Source organism: Mus musculus, chromosome X, assembly GCF_000001635.26.
Source record: "Mus musculus strain C57BL/6J chromosome X, GRCm38.p6 C57BL/6J".
Taxonomy (NCBI): domain Eukaryota; kingdom Metazoa; phylum Chordata; class Mammalia; order Rodentia; family Muridae; genus Mus; species Mus musculus.
This window is the reverse complement of record NC_000086.7, coordinates 112,537,927-112,558,632: the sequence shown is the minus strand read 5'-3', so window position 1 is coordinate 112,558,632 and position 20,706 is coordinate 112,537,927. Positions and strand designations below refer to the sequence as shown.

The 20,706-nt window shown below is 35.8% G+C and overlaps 1 protein-coding gene across 2 annotated transcripts in view; it reads right to left on the bottom strand.

The window, feature by feature from the left end:
• Positions 1-289: 289 nt before the first annotated feature.
• Positions 290-20,706, bottom strand: part of 2010106E10Rik (RIKEN cDNA 2010106E10 gene) — a 63,070-nt gene continuing 42,653 nt past the window's right edge. For both annotated transcript variants that reach the window (NM_001168590.1, NM_026333.4), the window contains exons 5-7: positions 2,301-2,383; positions 1,526-1,664; positions 290-786 (exon numbers count right to left, since the gene is read on the bottom strand). In NM_001168590.1, the coding sequence (NP_001162062.1) occupies positions 664-786; positions 1,526-1,664; positions 2,301-2,383 (345 nt within the window). In that variant the 3' untranslated portion in view covers positions 290-663. The remainder of the gene's footprint in view (positions 787-1,525; positions 1,665-2,300; positions 2,384-20,706) is intronic.

Here is a 20,706-nt window from a genome sequence, read left to right as displayed (position 1 = left end):
CTGTATTGGGTGAGGAGCTCTGAAGTCTCCCTGACAAAGAGCTCATAAGATGATATTCTATAGCACCACTGGAATTTTTTGCTTTAAAAAACCCATGGTTTTTAGGAGCAGCATTATCCAGTCCTCCAGGATTCCCTTCACCACTACCCCTCTCCTAACAAGATTCTAGTTTTCACATGGCATTTTTATACACTTTCTATTTGGGTTAACACTTCCTTTCTCCCAAATTTCTTCCCACCTTTTTCTCCACCCCATGAATCTTGGGGTTTGAACTCAGGTCATCAGAATTGCCAGTAAGTGCCTTTATTCATCATTATTTATTTTTTATAAACAGTTTGCAACTGATCTTCTTTTCATTTCACTGAACATACTAAAGAATTCCATGAATAAATACCCAGGTATTGTGCCAAATTTTGGAGATAACAAATATCTGCATCTGGTGAATTAATGGAATTGAATAGAAGAAATGAAAGTTTTGCATTATGGTCATCAGGAGGGGCCAACAAAGAAAAAAAAAACTCAAGACATAAAGAAAACAATTATCATAATTATAAGAAAAACAAAGTATGTAGAGCATGGAAATCATATTTGTAGTGTTTCCTTGGTATATAACAAGATTGGTGTATGTAGATTTACACACAGTTATTTTTTTCCATGGGTATATTAATAGTTGGGTATCATGTTTGCACGACCAATTTTGTAAGTGATTTCTGACTCTTCATAAACCGAGTATTTCTTTTCTTTTGGAGGATATGCTGCTCGTGGGACCCCGGATGTGGAAAAATCCTGCAAGGAAGTTGAAAACGTCAAAGTAATTACATGGCATTTGATAAAATGTTTAAGCTTGCTTAGATAGGGTATTGAATTAGAAAATTAAGCATATGTTATGTTATTTAATTAAAATGTTTAATTATCATAATAAGTCCATAATTATTTAAATCAATAAAGTATTTCTTTCAGTAAATGAATTTTAGTTGCTTTTAAATAGCCATAAAATACCTGTACTATTATCCGTCTAAACTGGTTTTGATACTGTGCAACTCATAATCTATTCACTAAAAGAAGCAAGCATTGCTCTGAATAATATGTATTTAGGAAAAATAAGTAGTTTTGGAATACTATCAAAGTTTATTTTGTTACTGTACAAGATGAATGTTAATACATCTCTGAATAAGTCTCCTTGCATTTAATCTGTTTTCATTGATTTCAAATCTTTTTCTAATAATTGCCAATTTAAATATTTTATGTATAAATTATAGTACACACACGAATACAAAACATGTTACATGTACGTACATATTCATTAATACCTATTCTATATCACATATTCTATATCTTTGATTCTCATTTCCTAAGCCCATTATACAAACAGAAATAGTAGATATAGCAATTTATATAAACTTTAAGCCTTTGTTTGTACTGATTTTATTATATAATTTTAGCATAATGAATTCTATTATTCACTATGTTATCTGTACTGTAATTATAATGATGATAACCACAAACAGAAATGTTTTCTACATACAAAGTTTGGCTTTGCATATGTGGCTGACAAATGACTGTTTCCATAGTTTACTGCGGGATTACTTGGTCCTGGAGAGGCATTCCACTTAAGATATGGATAGTTGTAAGGATGGTCTTCTTTGTGTTCTTGAGCAATAAAGCTATTTTAAGAATAAAATATAATATTTTAAAATATAAAATATGCATATGTTGTTAAAGTATATAATGCTAAAGTATTATAGATTATTATGACTATATTCTATATGAAGCAAATGAAGTTATGCAGAAGTCATTAGAATGAAACAAGAAGCATAATGATATAATATGTGAATATAATGGTATATTCATAAGACAGAAAGTACTAAAACCATTTTTCTTTAAATCATAAAAGGCTTGATAGGAAATAGTCACTATGTTATTTCTCAGAATGCCTAAGAAGTTGTGATACTTAGATAAATGGGGATGTACAGCATTTAATGTTCTAAAGTTTAATTTTGGTCACTTCTGAATTTTTCCTCAGGAAATATGCTAAAGAGCTATATTTTATGCTGTCGGAAATACCATTATATAGATATTTACAGTTGGAAACAGTCTTATCGTTAACTATGCATGTTTCTCTCTGCAAATTTGCCTCCTATCCAAAAACAAATCAAAAAAAGCAACAACAACAACAACAACAACAAACAAATAAATAAGTTTAAACTGTCTAAAGCAATTCTTTCCAAATAAGAAATTCTCATCTTTCTTTTTGAGTATTTGTACTTTGCAGTTTGCTTTTATAGGATAAGATGGCTTACTTGGAATTTGTTCTGGATAATTGTGATGATGGAGAAAAAGAAGTTCTAGAAAAAGCTTCTGGGTTTGATAAGCTCCATGGATTCTGCACAGGGAATTTTTTTAAGAGGGAAAGAAAGTGGTTAGTTATGACTTTAAGGAAATGTGAAATATAGTTATATAATAACTCACTTTGCATCTCCATGCTAATATCTAAGTATCATGATAGTGTTAAACCACTTCCTACAAAATGACATATGAACTAAAGTAAGCAAAAATATTAGGAAGTTTGCAAACATCTATTAATTGAGCCATCTGGTAACTATCATCTATCTGTCACCTAACTAGTGATACAGAATGGCATTCTGAACCTGTGTAAATGGGAGTTACATTTCAGACACAATCTAAGCATTAACACTTTTTAACCAAAGCTTAAATTTAAGCCCATCTTTCAACTGTCATAATGAGCAAAAACTTCATAGATACAACAGTTTTATGACAAAATAACTCTGGGAGAGAAAATTTCGGTTGAATATAGAACCACAGCATCAGACAGCTATAGTACACTATTGTGCAAATAAAAAAGAAAATCCATGAAAATCAATTGATTAAGACTTTGAACTCAAAGACCAAAATACCTCAAATGAATTTAGAAGGGCTAACTTGTAATAGTATGGATTTGTAGAAAGAAATTCACATTTTAGTATAGATGTGAAGCATGTATAGTAGATCTAAGTCTACACAAACCTATTATTTTAAGCACTTTATCTATGAATACAGGTAAACACTGTGCTGTGGCCATTTAGATAGACAACAATTTAAAAATTAAGGATAACTTTAAATAGCCACTTTGATACATCTAAATTGACAATGAGACTCTATAAAACTATATATGTACTTTGACATAGAGATGGTTAGATGCTATGAAATATACATCATGATCCATGAGGGTTTTACTTTCTCCATGAAAAACATTTTTTCATATAATACATCATAAAAATTTGAGATATCATATTCAACAATAGGGATTCATTGATTGCATTCATGTTAATGCAGAGAGAGTACATTTGTCCAATACACCATGAAGCAATTTGTAGCCTAACTCATTGATTTCAAATTACAAAGAGAGATCCTTGTGGAAGAATCCTTCAGGGGTACAAGGGTATAGGAGTTACCAGACTAAACATTTAAATAAGTAATCAAAGAGCATAAACACCATTTGTGTTTCTTTCATAAATATGGAAGAAAAATTTTAAAGTGAAATTCATGATAATATTATGAAAAATAACCAAATAGTCATATGCATTAAGATGTGGAGGTACATCTAATGTAACTACAACAGCCTAAGAGCCTATCTTTTGAATGCCACAGACAAGGAAGTGTTCTACACTTCCTCTTCCTGAACGTCAACGATGATTCCCCAACTTTTATATAATACAAGCCATCTCTATGAAAATACTACCTGGAACCAGAAGAACACTGCATCATGGGGAACAAGATCTGAATTTCTCAGAGGTAGTTAATGTTTAAAAAAACCAGAAACTTCAGAGACAGCAAAGCACTATTCAGCCTATACTACAATTTTCTTATGTTCTTATAATCTCAAGCTTCCAAATCATTCTTTGTGATCTTTATTCTCAGCTAATAACCTCACTTTTTAAAAATTATAATGAGTGTGGTAACCCAGACCCAGAAAGACAAATACCACATGTTCTCTCACTTGATTTTCCTAGTTCTACATCTTCAGGTGTCCTGCATACAACATGGAGCAAACACTGAAACCACTAATGTATAAAGGAACCATGAAGGGAATAACAGAAGGGAGCTGGCAGGAAGTAGAAAAGGAAAAAATGGAGAAACAGGATCCAAATGGGAAGGGGATCAATACAGAAGAGGAATGAGGGAGGAAAGAAAGAAATGACAGTGAGGTTCTGTTTTTAAAAAACACTTCAAGTAATCTTATTATTTTATAGTTACCAAAAATTGTACATATAAGTGTATTCAAATATATATAAAGATTTTTTAAAATTTTACTGATAACTTTTTAAATTTTTTATTTTATTTTATTTTAATTGGGTATTTTCTTCATTTACATTTCCAATGCTATCCCAAAAGTCCCCATACCCTCACCCCCACTCCCCTACCCACCCACTCCCACTTGCCACTAGAGTTGACAATGTCACTGTAATGAACTGTAGACAGGCAGAAACCTCAGTACTAGGAATGAAAAAAATTTAAAACCAGTTGATAAGGGTAGTCCAAGTGACCCATCAAGCAATATTGACAATGGCTGTTGCCCTGGGTTGTATCTTAGAGGTTAAAGTAAACTCCTGTTGCTGAAGATACTTCACACTTAGGACACAAGACCCAGATTATTTGATCTAGAGCTCACCCGAAGGCCTGCTTCCTATGGTCTAGCTTGCATAGTACCAGAAAATACTATTCAAGCTGCTAAGGGAAGGAAAGAGTTAATAGTACTCCCTCTCTGTCTACAACACCTGTGAAGCACAACAATAACCAGCATGGCAAGACACCCATAAAGGTGCAGTAAGCAACAGTTGTTTATTTATCCAGAGGACCCCTGATAAAAGAAGCTTATCTTCCTAGCAAATGGAGACCATTAGAGAAGATCTCAACTGGAGACAATATAGAGCTTTATTGTATGGGTTGCAGGAGCCTAGCCCCAATGGATACATCTACACAACAGCTCCTGTATCTATAGCTCAGGGACCTTCTCAGAAAAGGGTTAAAAAGATTTTTAGAAAGAGACCACCAGGAAATATGTGAAACACTCTGTCATAGAAATAGCTGTATAAACAGAATTTGAAGAATGGCAACATCTGTGAGACATGCTAATGTGGGAGGAGCAAAAGCTCATGGAGTTACATAACCGGACAAGAAGCTATAGGCAACTGAGAGGAGAGTTAGTCTATCCCAGAGATGAGCCCGCTAATTGTCCAATAAAAGTGGTGATCCCTGAAACCTGATATATACAAAAACAACAGCTACAAAAAACCAAACTCACCATCTTATCTCTTGTCTTTATGTACTTATGCCTCTGTTATGTACTTATGCCTCTGTGTGTGTGTGTGTGTGTGTGTGTGTGTGTGTGTGTGTGTGTGTGTGTGTGTGTAATGATAGTAATTTGGGAGTGAGGTGGACATAGAGGGAGTTGGAGGGATTTAGAATGGATGGGAGTAGGAAATGGAAAGGGGAATGAAGGGGAAATTTCTAGCTGTGTCATGTGATACAGACTCAAGTAACATCTTTCTTGGAGAGAGTATATAAATAGGACCCAAAGGAATGTGACAGGGCACTTGCATTACTTGCAGTACATCCCAGGTTCACTGATCTTTGCTTCATTGAGAGAGGCATGGCAGAAAACTGCTGGTATTCTGGCTGGTCCTGGTCACTCCTGCTGACTTGTGCTGATTTGGCAGAGGCTTCTGCTGGATTGTGGTGCTATTGCTGATTCAAGTTTGGTATCCTGACACTACTGAACTGGATTGCTGTTATCCTGATGAATGGAGATATGAATTGCCCCAAAGAACTACTCTAAACAGGTCCACATTCCCTTTTCCTATTTACCATCTTTTCTCCCCTACCTTTGGATGGTGGGCTAGAAGGGAGTTTGAAGCATTTGAGAACCCTTTATTAAAGTAGGTTTTGAAAAATCTAAGCCTACAGGGGGAAGTAATACAATTATATTCTAATTAAAATGTCTATATAAAGAAAAAGAAAAATGTCCTGCTTGTTGAATTGTAAAAGAGAGAGAGGACTGTTTCTTTCCTGACTACTAAATTTGTCAAAATATCAGTGTCCATAACACTTTAACATAAATAAAATGTATAAGCTGATATCAATGATCCACTCCTTCCAAATCATCTCAAGACTAGACATCTTCTTGCCTCCCTAAGGATTAGTGCCCAGTTGTGCACATTCTTGTAGTAACAACTTACTGTTTATTGCATCATACTTACCAATACAAAGATACACATGAGATAGAAACTCTCTTAACTCCTACATTACTGCTTCATGTCTCTCCTTATTTCTGTAAAATAACTTTATAGGCTGTCCATTATCCTTGTCACAATTATTGCATCTTTCTTCCACTTTTGCATCCATGTCCAGTTTGCTTCTGCCTCTGCCACTTGGCTAAAACTGTGCTTGTTAACGTTATCAACCACTTTCATATTGCCAATAGCAAACCAACAGTGAATCCCCTGACCGTGTTTCACATGCTTTTTTTTTTTTTTTTTAGTAAACTTTAATACAGTGGCTAATTTCCTATTTCTTAAAATATATTTTCAGCCCTTTGCTATCCAGACATCACACTATCATGACTTTTCTCCTATTACTGTGATTTATCGCAATTTATTTTGTTAATACAGTTTGTTCTTTACTAACAGTCTCTAAATGTTGTAGAATCTAAGAGCTTGTTAATAAGTGCTTGGTTCCTTTGTAATTGTATTACAAGTTTAAGTTCAGTAGTGTGACATTAAATAGCACATATATCACCATAACTAACAAATATTTCTGGCCTATATGTGTCCCTTGAGAATCAAATTCACATACCCAACTACCTATTCACCACTTCCATTTGTAAGTCTAATAGGCATCTCCAATAAAGTGTCAAAACCAAAAATTTTGATCCCTCTGCCCAAACACTCCCAAACCTGTTACTCCTCCAGTGATCCTCATTTCACTAGTTCCTCAAAACACTCCTCAGTGTCATGTTTTGTTTATTTCCCTTAGATCCCACTTTCACTCTATTGGCAAGTTTTGTTGATTTGTCCATTTCTTTTGCTTCCTGCTGACATCAACCTAGTCTAAGACATCATTATCTCTATCTTGAACTTCTGTCAGATTCCACTCTCTTTCTCTTGATTCAAATTTGTCTTCCTAAAACCCAGCATCTGCAACATTCCACTTTACACCCATGGAGAACATCTTCCGGTGTGTATTGCCAACTGAATTGGCAATGCAGTTGAATTGTTGCCTAAATCCTATAAATCCAACATACTTCTTCAACCTTTCATCGATGGTTACTTTCCTTTTTTGAACATGATACCCCCTTTTTTATAGCTACTTTTTTTCCATTCAGAAAGTTCTTTCTCTGATACTGTTTATGTATAAAGGTTTTTTTCTAAGTATCTAATTCAAATACTTTTTCATTGAGTTATCCCTAACTTTTGGAAACAATTATCTCCAATTTCCAAACCATCATTCAGCATTCTGATTTTTGTTTGTTATGTTTTTATTAATATTTTATTTGTTTACATTTAAAATGATATTTTCCTTCCCAGTTTTCCCTCCATAAACCCCCATACCCTCTCCTCTTTGCCTCCATGAGGGTACTCCTCCACCCATTCACCCACTCCTGCCTCCACTCCAGCATCCCCCTACATAGTGGCAGCAAGCTTCCACAGGACCAAGGGCCTCCCCTCCCACTGATGTCAGATAAACACTTGCACCAGGGAATGGATTTTGTACTGCAATCTCCCTCTACCCTGCGCACACCCAGATGCAGCATCCTGTTTTAATTATATATTTTTCTCACAATCTGAAATTGCCTTATTTCATATATGCTCACTTCTAGATTGGCCATGAGGATAAAACTTAAAGTTGGATATTTTAAAACTAAGTAAAAAGGACAGTTTTAGTCATATGTATCAGACTCTTGTTGGATGAATTAGAGAGTATCTAATATAGTTTACTATATATATTTATGCTAAGGACCAAACATAATAACGTTGATTCTTCCCTCATAGATTCTGAAATCCTTATATTGTAACCAAGTACCTTAATAGCATTTTAAAAATATCTACCTGAGAGTATAACACACACATACACACACACACACACACAAAGGAATGTTTGAGAATAAAGAAGGTGTACTGGCATTTCAATTAAAACTAGTCTACTATTTTTTACTTCTACACCATTCTGATTGCCCTCTGATACCTTTGTGTCCTCATGAAAAGAATTTAAAACTATTTTCTTAGTTCTTTGAGAATTTCATACATGCATACAATGTATTTTGATAGTATTCACTCCTACTAATCATCATAACTCCTCCTAGATCTATCCTAACTCCTCTAAGGTTTGTGCCTATCTTGTTATATTCAGTAACCAGACTAGGTTGAATCCGTATTGCCCATGTGCTGAAGTATATAGGGCCACATACAGGAGCAGGGTTGACCCACCAGATACTACAGATTTAGATAAAACTGACTTTTCCTACCTCAAAAACCATCAATTGTCAGTACTACCTCAGCTAGTAGTGGGAGTTCATGAGTCTCTCCTTCACTCTGGAAAGATGATTGAATTGATCTTGTGCTGGCCTTGTGCAGGCAATCACTGCTACCATGAATCCATGAGTGTAATGGTGTGTCATGTCCAAAAGACCCTGTTTCTCTCCAGTTCTCTGTACAGTAGAATCTTTCTGTTCTCTTCTTCATGATGGTATTTGAGCTTTGGGGAAAGGAAGTATGATGGAGATGTCTTATTTATAGCTGATCATTCCATAGATACTTGTTTTGTGTGCTTGAAAATTTGCAATTTTCAGCATTAACTTCCTTCACTGCCAGACACTGAACAAAGAAACTTCTCTGGTGAGGTCTGCTCCACTAATCTCTGAGTATAAATATATAAATTTAGACGGCAGTTAAATGTTATGTCCATTTACTAAAATAATACTAGGTTCACCTCTAGAGTCTGTAAGCTCCCCAGCCATAAGTGTTTGGACAGATTTACAGTACTGGTCATATATTCCTTCCATAAATTCAATCATAAAATGGTTGGCTAATCCCATAACATTCATGCTACTCTTGCAACCATAGTCATTTCTAGGCACACAGTTGTTATTGTAACTCTCAAACTTAGCATCTGGTATGGCTGTTGATTTCTTTGCTCTATCAGCCTGTCAAGCACCCTATGATATCTAGCTGGCAGGAAAGAGGCTTCTTTCTCAGTACCGAATTGAATTCTCTATATACTGTAACCAAAGCACGCAATGCCTTTAGCAAAAGGGTCAGACCACCAGGTTCTTGTGGGCAACCAAGAGCAACATCTATAACCTGCATATTTTGAAGAAGGGGGTGGGTTTGGAATATTTCTGACCAAGAATTCAAGGGGAGATGGGCCACATCTGACATTGAACTCCCCCCTCTCTAGATAGATAGATAGATAGATAGATAGATAGATAGATAGATAGATAGATAGATAAGGTGTGTGTGTATGTGTGTGTGTGTTTGTGTTTGTGTGTGTGTGTGTGTGTGTGTGTGTAAGTTGACTGCATAAGCCAAAAGAATGTTTTCATCTCCTAGAGCTAGGAGATTTGTAGTAATCTACCCAATGTGGGTACTAGGATGTGAACCCAGGTCCTCTACAATAGCATTAAGTGGTCGTAGCTGCTGAATCATCTCTTCAAGCCCCGTATAAGGCTTTTGATTTGACAATTTATGGGTTATGTGAGGAGCATTATCCCCAATGTAGAGTAAATCCAATCAGACTGTTCTGTAAATATACATATAATTAATATAGTAGGACTGAATGTGACTTTTTCAAAATCCTTGTTGTTAATTATTCTACCTCCTGTTCTTTCTCTTTCTTCCTCTCTCATATCTCACAGCATTTCAACTTCCTTTCCCATCATTCCTCTTTCTCCTTCATGTCACATATGTTCTCCTATTCCCCACTCTCTTAAGATCTTTCTTCTCCTTAACCTTTCCTGACATCCACTGGCACTGCAAGTTAAATACACAAACATAAATAATGTTAGGTTTCAAATATGAGTGGAAAAATATGAAATTTGTCTTTTGGAGCCTGGTTTACCTCACTCAGTATAACGTTTTCGATCTAGCTCTGTCCATTTACATGCAACCTTCATAATTTCACTTTTATTTACAGCTTAATAAAATCTCATTGTGTATAGGAATCTCATTTCCATAAAAGAATATTAAGCAGGAACAAAATTTGTACTCAAATCTTTCTGTTACTATTTGTAATTTTAATAAAAAGAAGAAACAAACCAAAAGAAAGCATTCAGAATAAAATTTGATTAGTTTTTACTTGAACATTTAGCATATCCACATTTCTTTTACTCTTGCATTTTCAGGACTCACAATAATTAAGCACCAAGTATATAAAATATAGTGAATGGTGTTCATCTACCCAGAGAATAAATAAGTTAAAGAAATAGAAAAAGGAAGAGGGTAGTTTTAAAGCATCTATGATAGGATTAAACCAAAAGCCAGAATGGAATTGTTTCCTGTTTTTACTTCATAGTAATACCCCCCCCCCGAATAATAACCTTAGGTCTCCTTTGATGTATTTTGCATCAATTTAACCTTTCCCATATTTTTTTTAATATATGCCAATTGGCTTGTGGAACTTAGAGATAAATTCACTTTCATGACTGAGAAAATCCATAAAGCATATATAAATGTAGCTAAAATATATCTGTGAGAGAAAAACCTAAAATATATCAGGCATACATAGGTACACAATAAAATCTTAGAGATGTCTCTAGTAGCAGAATCTCATAAGATCATTCTTCCTAACTTACAGTCGTCTTTGTTATGTGGGAATTCTCTCTGACCACAGTCAAGAAAAAAAAATGAGTATTTCAGTCATTGGCCAAAACTTTTTCCCTCTCTCTCAAATCGAAATTACACTCACATGAGTGTATTCATGCATGCACTTGCCCACATAAATATGTGCTATGTATGTATTGTAAGGTCCATTAAAATACAGTCACCTCTGTTTGCTTTCTGTGCTACACCCCTAGGGTACTTTAGAGTAGAAAGAATGAATGAATGTACCAAAGGTACACACTTTATAACTGTTGTGTTAATTAAGTGCCTCATCTTATTCATGTTACAATTTCTTCTACTACATAACACCTAATAAAGAGACTATGTATCTTGGGTTTTTAAAAGAGACAGGACAAATTTCATGTAATTGTTTTCAGTAATAGAAGTCAAGGACCCATGTGGTTGAATTAGGGAAAGGCTGGAAGAAGCTGAGGAAGAAGGAGACCCCGTAGGAAGACCAGCAGACTCAACTAACCTGGACCCCTGAGATCTCTCAGACACTGAAATACCAACTAGGCAGCATGCAGTAGCTGGTCTGAGGTCCCTGTCACATATACAGTAAAGAACTGCCTGGTCAGGCATCAGTGAGGGGAAAAAGGGGCCTAACGCTTGAAAGATTTGAGGCCCTAGGGAGTGGGGAGTTCTTGTGGGATGGAGGTGTGTGGTGTGTGGTGGGGACATCCTCTTGGAGACAGGGGGAAGAGGAATGAGATGAGGAACTGTGGGAGAGGGGAGGGCAATGGCTGGACTGTAAAATTATAAAAGTAATATACAAAAGAAAAGAAATTGTTACATGTATCACCTAAAGTAAGTGCAGCCTTATGCAAAGATTTTAATGTAAATAAATATAAAATTGGTTTAAACAATTTTGAAATGATAAATATTTTTCTATAAAAGTAAAATTCTATTGTAAATATTGTCTATCATTTTAAAATAGTTGCCTTTCAGATCCATGATAAGGGAAAAGAACACAAAACATGCAAGAATGAGTCTATTTATCACCACATCAATTTTGCATTGTTTAGGAGATCACATAGGTTTCCTATATCTGAGTGCAAGTTCTGTATTAATCATTTGAGTCTCAGGTGTTTATTTTATTGTTTATTTCAAAATATGAATAATAGTATCTGCAACAGAGGTTTCTTTTGTGATAATTAAATAAGATTTGTGAAATCCTGAGCTCAGTGCCTGGTAAGGTATATCTTTCTATTGAAATTGTCTCAAAGACTGTTCTTAATATAAGGTTATAACTTCCCCTATTATTCACATTATACTTTTCTCTAACCCCATTGTATATTTTAATGGTGCAAACACAGAGATAGAAATGTCAGAGAACTTATAGTCTGGATGGAAAACTTCGCAGGAAAAAAAACAAAACAAACAAACAAACAACAACAACAAGGCCACCAACAGATTGGGAAAGGATCTTTACCTATCCTAAATCATATAGGGGACTAATATCCAATATATATAAAGAACTCAAGAAGGTGGACTCCACAAAATCAAATAACCCCATTAAAAAATGGGGCTCAGAGCTAAACAAGGAATTCTCACCTGAGGAATACCGAATGGCTGAGAAGCACGTGAAAAAATGTTCAGCATCCTTAATCATCAGGGAAATGCAAATCAAACCAACCCTGAGATTTCACCTCACACCAGTCAGAATGGCTAAGATCAAAAATTCAGGTGACAGAAGACCACCAACAGACTGGGAAAGGATCTTTACCTATCCTAAAGCAGATAAGGGACTAATATCCAACATATATAAGGAGCTCAAGAAGGCAGACTTCAGATAATCAAATAAGCCCATTAAAAAATGGGGCTCAGAACTGAACAAAGAATTCTCACCTGAGGAATACCGAATGGCAGAGAAGCACCTGAAAAAATGTTCAACATCCTTAATCATCAGGGAAATGCAAATCAAAACAACCCTGAGATTCCACCTCACACCAGTCAGAATGGCTAAGATCAAAAATTCAGGTGACAGCAGATGCTGGCATGGATGTGGAGAAAGAGGAACACTCCTCCATTGTTGGTGGGATTGCAGGCTTGTACAACCACTCTGGAAATCAGTCTGGCGGTTCCTCAGAAAATTGGACATAGTACTACCGGAGGATCCAGCAATACCTCTCCTGGGCATATATCCAGAAGATGCCCCAACTGGTAAGAAGGACACATGCTCCACTATGTTCATAGCAGCCTTATTTATAATAGCCAGAAGCTGGAAAGAACCCAGATGCCCCTCAACAGAGGAATGGATACAGAAAATGTGGTACATCTACACAATGGAGTTCTACTCAGCTATTAAAAAGAATGAATTTATGAAATTCCTAGCCCAATGGATGGACCTGGAGGGCATCATCCTGAGTGAGGTAACACATTCAAAAAGGAACTGACAGAATATGTACTCACTGATAAGTGGATATTAGCCCCAAACCTAGGATACCCAAGATATAAGATACAATTTGCTAAACACATGAAACTCAAGAAGAATGAAGACTGAAGTGTGGACACTATGCCCCTCCTTAGAACTGGGAACAAAACACCCATGGAAGGAGTTACAGAGACAAAGTTTGGAGCTGAGATGAAAGGATGGACCATGTAGAGACTGCCATATCCAGGGATCCACCCCATAATCAGCCTCCAAACGCTGACACCATTGCATACACTAGCAAGATTTTATTGAAAGGACCCAGATGTAGCTGTCTCTTGTGAGACTATGCTGGGGCCTAGCAAACACAGAAGTGTATGCTCACAGTCAGCCAATGGATGGATCACAGGGCTCCCAATGGAGGAGCTAGAGAAAGAACCCAAGGAGCTAAAGGGATCTGCAACCCTATAGGTGGAACAACATTATGAACTAACCAGTACCCCGGAGCTCTTGACTCTAGCTGCATATGTATCAAATATGGCCTAGTCGGCCATCACTGAAAAGAGAGGCCCATTGGACACACAAACTTTATATGCCCCAGTACAGGGGAACGCCAGGGCCAAAAAGGGGGAGTGGGTGGGTAGGGGAGTGGGGGTGGGTGGGTATGGGGGACTTTTGGTATAGCATTGGAAATGTAAATGAGCTAAATACCTAATAAAAAATGGGAAAAAAACCTCAGGTGACAGCAGATGCTGGCGAGGATGTGGAGAAAGGGGAACACTCCTCCATTGTTGGTGGGATTGCAAGCTTGTACTACCACTCTGGAAATCAGTCTGGTGGTTCCTCAGAAAATTGGACATAGTACTACCAGATCTCGCAATACCTCTCCTGGGCATATATCCAGAAGATGTTCCAACTCCTAATAAGAACACACGCTCCACTATGTTCATAGCAGCCTTATTTACAATATCCAGAAGCTGGAAAGAACCTAGATGCCCCTCAATAGAGGAATGGCTACGGAAAATGTGGTACATTTACACAATGGAGTACTACTCAGCTATTGAAAAGAATGAATTTATGAAATTCCTAGGCAAATGGATGGACCTCGACGGCATCATCCTGAGTGAGGTAACCCAATCACGAAGGAACTCACAGAATATGTACTCACTGATAAGTGGATATTAGCCCAGAAACTTAGAATACCCAAGATATAAGGTACAATTTGCAAAACACATGAAACTCAAGAAGAATGAAGACCAAAGTGTGGACACTTTGCCCCTTCTTAGAATTGGGAACAAAACACCCATGGAAGGAGTTACAGAGACAAAGTTTGGAGCTGAGACGAAAGGATGGATCATCTAGAGACTGCCATACCCGGGGATCCATCCCATAATCAGCCTCCAAACGCTGACACCATTGCATACACTAGCAAGATTTTGCTGAAAGGACCCTGATATAACTGTCTCTTGTGAGACTGTGTTGGTGCCTAGCAAACACAGAAGTGTATGCTCATAGTCAGCTATTGGATGGAACACAGGGCCCCCAATGGAGGAGCTAGAGAAAGTACCCAAGAGCTGAAGGTGTCTGCAGCTCTATAGGTGGAACAACAATATGAACTAACCAGTCCCCCCAGAGCTTGTGTTTCTAGCTGCATATATATCAGAAGATGGCCTAGTCAGCCATCAGTGAAAAGAGAGGCCCATTGGTCTTGCAAACTTTATATGCCTCAGTACAGGGGAACGCCAGGGCCAAGAAGTGGGAGTGGGTGGGTAGGGGAGTGGTGGGGGAGGGACTTTTGGTATAGCATTGGAAATGTAAATGAAGAAAATACCTAATTAAAAAAAAAGAAAAAAAAGCAACATCAAAACACTATAATCTCTGTTTTCAAAGAATAATGAGCAGTTAAACTGAGAGAATGTGAATAAAATGCTTTTAAATCAAATAGAGGGCTACTGAATAGATGGCTCAACACTTAAGAGCACCAGCTACTATTCCAAAGGACCAAGGTTTAGATCCTAACACTTACAAAGTGGCTCAAAACAAACTGTAACTTCATTCATGGGATCCCTCGCCCTCTTCTGGTCTCAGTAGGCAATGCATGCATGTGTTGCACAAACATGCACACAGGCAAAACACTCAAAGCATAAAAATAAATATTATAAAAGGGTTGGAACATGAAATATAAAAGTAAAAGGTTCTTGGACATTTGCAATCACTCTTTTCTAAAAAAAAACAGTTTTATTAGGATGCTGTTAATATAGTATAGAAACACATTCACTTAAAGTCAGCGTTGTTTTCAGTATAGTCAGAGAATGGGGTACCTGTGAGGAAAATTGTAGACCATTTTCAGCATCTCCAAAACAAAGTCCTGTACTCATGAGCATTCATCTATCATTGCTTCGTCAATCTTACTCCATACTCCTGCCCTAGAAAATTATCAATCTATTTCCTGACTGTGGAATTGCTAGAAATTGTGGAATTATGAAACATGTAAGTTACTGGCATTTTCACATTCTGCAATGTCTTCAAGTGCCATCCATTGCATAAAATATATCAGAATTCCTATTTTTAATAGCATATGATATTATCAGAATATGCCACATTTTGTGTTTGATGGATGTTTTGGTTCCTTAGTTTGTCTATCTTGAGTTTACTAGAAACATTCCTGAATAAAATATTATTGGACTGTAACCAATTATCCTTGTTCTATCCTTACAAGTAGAATTGCAGGTCCTATGGTAACACTGTGGCTAACTCTTGGAGCAAATGCCAAGCTGTTTCTCTAAAGCAGATGTGCTATGGTACATTCCAAATAGCAGTGCAAGAAAATTCCAATTTAAAATGGTCCTCACTAAAATGTTTTCTTTTCTCTTTCATTTTATCTACCCTCGAATGCCAGCATATTATCACATTATAGTACCAGTTCTCATTTCTCTGATAACTATTGATGATGAGTATCTTTTCATGCACTTATTGTTCATTTGTACATATTACTTACTAAAAGTTTATTCAGAGACTGTCAAATTTTAATTGGGTTATTTACATAAGCCAAGAAAATGTGTAACTGTAACCTACTAAAAATTGTCTTTTAGCTTTTATGTTTAGATTGTTTACCAATTCTAAGCTAATTTGTATATGATATGAAACAGATGTCTAGTTTATTTTTGCATATACAGACTTGATGCTCTTCCTGAAGACCCGAGTTTGATTCCCATCATCCACAACCAGGTGGCAAACTGCCTGTAAGTCCAGCTCTAGAATACCCAGCATCCTCTTCTGGCCTCTGTGGACATCCACACATGTGTGGCATACACTCACAGACAAATATCAGTGCAAGTACAAATACATACAAATGGGAATAGGGAATACAGACAAATAGAAATAAATCTCTGTTTTTTGATATGAAAAGATAATGTTTCATCAGGATTTTGAGTCTACTTCTCATACCAAGTTTCATTGGCATCATTGTTAATACCAACTGATTGCAAATGTGAATGTTTTTTTTAATTACCAATTTTATTGTATTGGTTTCTATGCCTACAATATTCATCATTCAAACCACAGGAAGGTATTCAGAAATATCAATCCTTCAACTTTCAAAATTGTCATTTTTATTGAACACATTTATGAGATATAGCATGTAATGGGCACTGCTCATATGCTAGATATACTAACCAAATCAGGATCAATAAGGCTTTTGTTGTTTCTTTATCATGATTTTTTTCTGAAATCTTTAAGTTCTTCTTTTCTAGACATCCAAAATACATACAATAGATTATCATGAACTATATTTATCAGATTGTGCTTCGAAACCTGCAACTTAATACTTTCATCATTGCCACAAATTATTTTTAAAAATCATTAATATTCCTCATGTTTAAAAAAAATCTTGTAATTCTGTACTTCGACAGGACCACAAAAGAACCTCAAATGGCTTAAGTAATTCTAAGCGAGAATAACAATACTGGCAGCACAACACTGCCTGATTTTTAAATATAATACAAAGTAGCTAGTGAGATGGTGGGACTGATAAGAGCTCTTGCAGCCAAGCTTGATGACCAGAGTTTAGTCAACAGAACTGCCCCATACTTTCTGTGGAATGTGTGTAGCCATTGTAATCATATCATTGGCACTTGTACAAGAGCAAACCCACAGAAGACAGAATCAGGACGGAGTGCAAGGAATTATCTCTGAGAATTTATAGCTAACTGATTTTCAAGTTGTATGAATGTGTAATTGTTGCTGAGGTATATCATGTACTTTGGACAGATTGACTCCCAGTGACCCTCTTATATACCCCATCCCACACTTTGCTAATCCTCTGTCTCTTCTCACGTAGACCTCTTCTTATTTTCATGCCATATGTATGTTTTTGATGGATCTATCACCTAGGTTCTATCTAAGATAAAATGCATGCAAAATTATCTTCCTGGGTGTGATTTACTTAGCTTACTATGATGATTTCTACCTCCTCCTATTTTCATGTAAATGACTTAATTTTCTTTTCCTACATGGCTAAAGAATTACCATTGTATTTCTCTATTATATATATTTAAATATATATAATTTATAAGATGTAATATTATATATGTAATATAATATGTAGCAGGATTTTAGCAAGAATCTAGAGTGATTGCACCAAAGCTTTGAAGCCTTTTGTCAGTAATTGCTATCTGACATTTTATATGCTTATTCATTTGAAAGATTCTCAGAGTCTTTGCATAACTTAGTCCTGAGACAGACTTGGCAAACCAGGGAGTCTTGTATGACTGAGAATTGCTTAGGCGATGGGTCTTTCAAGATAACCCCTAGATCAGATAAGAAGTTTTGGTATGTAGAAATTGACTTGATAAAGGTGCCTTTTAATATAACAATAAAAAGAGTTTCTAGGAAGCTGTCAGTGCTCAGTCCTTCACAGGCTAAAGCCTAACTTTATCCTGCAGTGGCTCTCTCTTCTTTGATCAACTATCCAGATAACCCCAAACATCAAAAATAATATATAAATATATATTTAAATATATGTATCACACTTTATATATTTATTTGTCCTTGTACCTAGAGATAAGTATAGTCTTTACTTCTCATCAAGGAAATTTCTCTTTGCTATAGATAGAGACCATTACAAAAAATTATACCAACCAAAATGAGGAGTTGTGGAGACTGATCACAACTGATTCATCTACAAAACCATTCCTGTACCTAAGGTTCAAATAACAATGTGGAAGAAGAGGTGGAAAGATTTTAAGAGCCAGAGGTTGAGGAAGTTTACTATGAAATTTTGTCTGCTATGAATATCAGAAACTAGACCCATAAAGGCCCACCAAATATGATTGACTAAATATAAACTGAACAAGCACAACAACAATTGACATGCCAAAGTAGACAGAGGAAAGCCCATAAGGCCTCAGGCGTACACAAAGCAACCTACACAGGTAACCAAGGAACGTTTAGAATGGAAGAAGAGACCACATCAACTGCTTATCCAATGCCAAATGGTCAGCACTGAAGGCATACATATGAATCATATTATATAAAATGAGCATTTTATTTTTGGAAAAAAAGTTATCTGCATGTAACAACAATTCTTGCAAAAAGATGTCATGAATTTGAAAGAGAATAAAGAGGAATATATGGGAGATTTTTATTGTATTATACTCTAAAAAAACAAAGTTTTTATAAACTAACACAACATATACAACTCAATTTAACATCAAGCAGCAAAACAAAATATACAACTCAAATGAAAAAAACAGGAAGTTATACAAATATGTACTTTTTAAAAGAATAGATTTAAGTTCCCAACAAAGTCAAATAAAAGTGACAAAAATTATTGGCAAGTCAAAACTGCAAGAAGATATCATCTTACCCCACCAGAATGACTTTTATATATAAAATAGAGATAAATAAATGATAGCTGGGACAATGAGAAAGGCTACCCTATACTGTTAATTAGCTCTCCAACTTCCTGTTTTATGAAATTGTTTTGGCTATTATTGACTATTCTTGAAATATATATTTTAGGGTAAAACTTTATCTTTCTGTAAAACCATTGGAATTTTGATAGACCTTGCATTTAATGTGCATATGCATTTGAAGACTGTTAATAGTCTTAAGTGGCACTATTAGCAGGTGTGGCCTTGATGAAGTTGGTATGGCTGTATTGGAGGAGAAGAGTGACCATGGAGTAGGTTTTGAAGTCTCGAATCTCAAGCCAGTTCCTTTCCTGCTGCCTGCAGATGTAGAACTCTCAGCTACTTCTCTAGCACCATGTCTGCCTGCATGCTCTCATGCTTCCTGGCATGACAATAATGAACTAAACCTCTGAACTGCAATCCAGCCCCAATTAAATATTTTCTTTATAAGAGTTGCTGTGCTCATGGTGTGTGTGTCTTCACAGCAACAACAACAACAACAACAACAACAAAAAAAACCTAAGAAAACATCACTGAGGTTTTTAAACCCATAATATAATTATAAATTATAATTAATTTATAATTTAAACCCAAGATATAATATAAGGTCTTTCTAACTTTATTTCAGTACCTTTTGCTTTTGTGAAATTTATTCCTGAGCATTTTTAGTCATCCTGGTAAAGTTGTAATTAAAATTGTTTTGTTAATTTCAGCACAGCTCCACATAGATAAAAATTGTTTATTAGAAGAAGACTTCATTTACATTTCAAAGAAAACATCTCATCTTTAAAAAAAGACTTTTCTAGAGAAACAAAGAGTTCATAAGACATTTGTATCTTTTCTTGTGTATCTAAAATTTCGTATCTTATAATCTAACCTATCTCATCCTTATCATAAGTATATGCAATAGAATAAGTAGAATGGACTATTTGAAATGTTTTATTAATATAAAACTAATGTGTAAAAATTTCAACTTTACGTCATAATTGCTTATTTTAACTTCACAAGAGGATATGTCTAGCCAGGGGGTGGTGGCACATGCCTTTAATCCCAGCACTTGGGAGGCAGAGGCAGGCAGATCTCTGAGTTCGAGGCCAGGCTGGTCTACAGAATGAGTTCCAGGACAGCTACGGCTATACAGAGAAACCTTGTCTCAAAAACAAACAAACAAACAAACAAACAAAAACAACAACAAAAGAGGATATGTCTGAGTATAAATAAATTAAAGCATAAAATTTAATTTTTAAAATTGTCTCATTTGTACAGGGGATTTGCTTGACTGCATATGTGTATATGTACCACCTGTGTGCATGATACCCATGGAGGCCAAAGTTCATGTGTCAAATACCCTGGAACTGGAGTTACAAATGGTATGGACTGCATGTGGATGCTGAGAATTAGAGATATATTTTCTGGAAGAATAGCAAGATCTCTTAACCACTGAACCCCTTTTCCAGTCCCATGACCTATACTTTTATATTGTTAATATCTAGCAATGAGGCAATCAACCCTTTAATTTTTGTGATAGGTAAATATAAGAATAATCTGC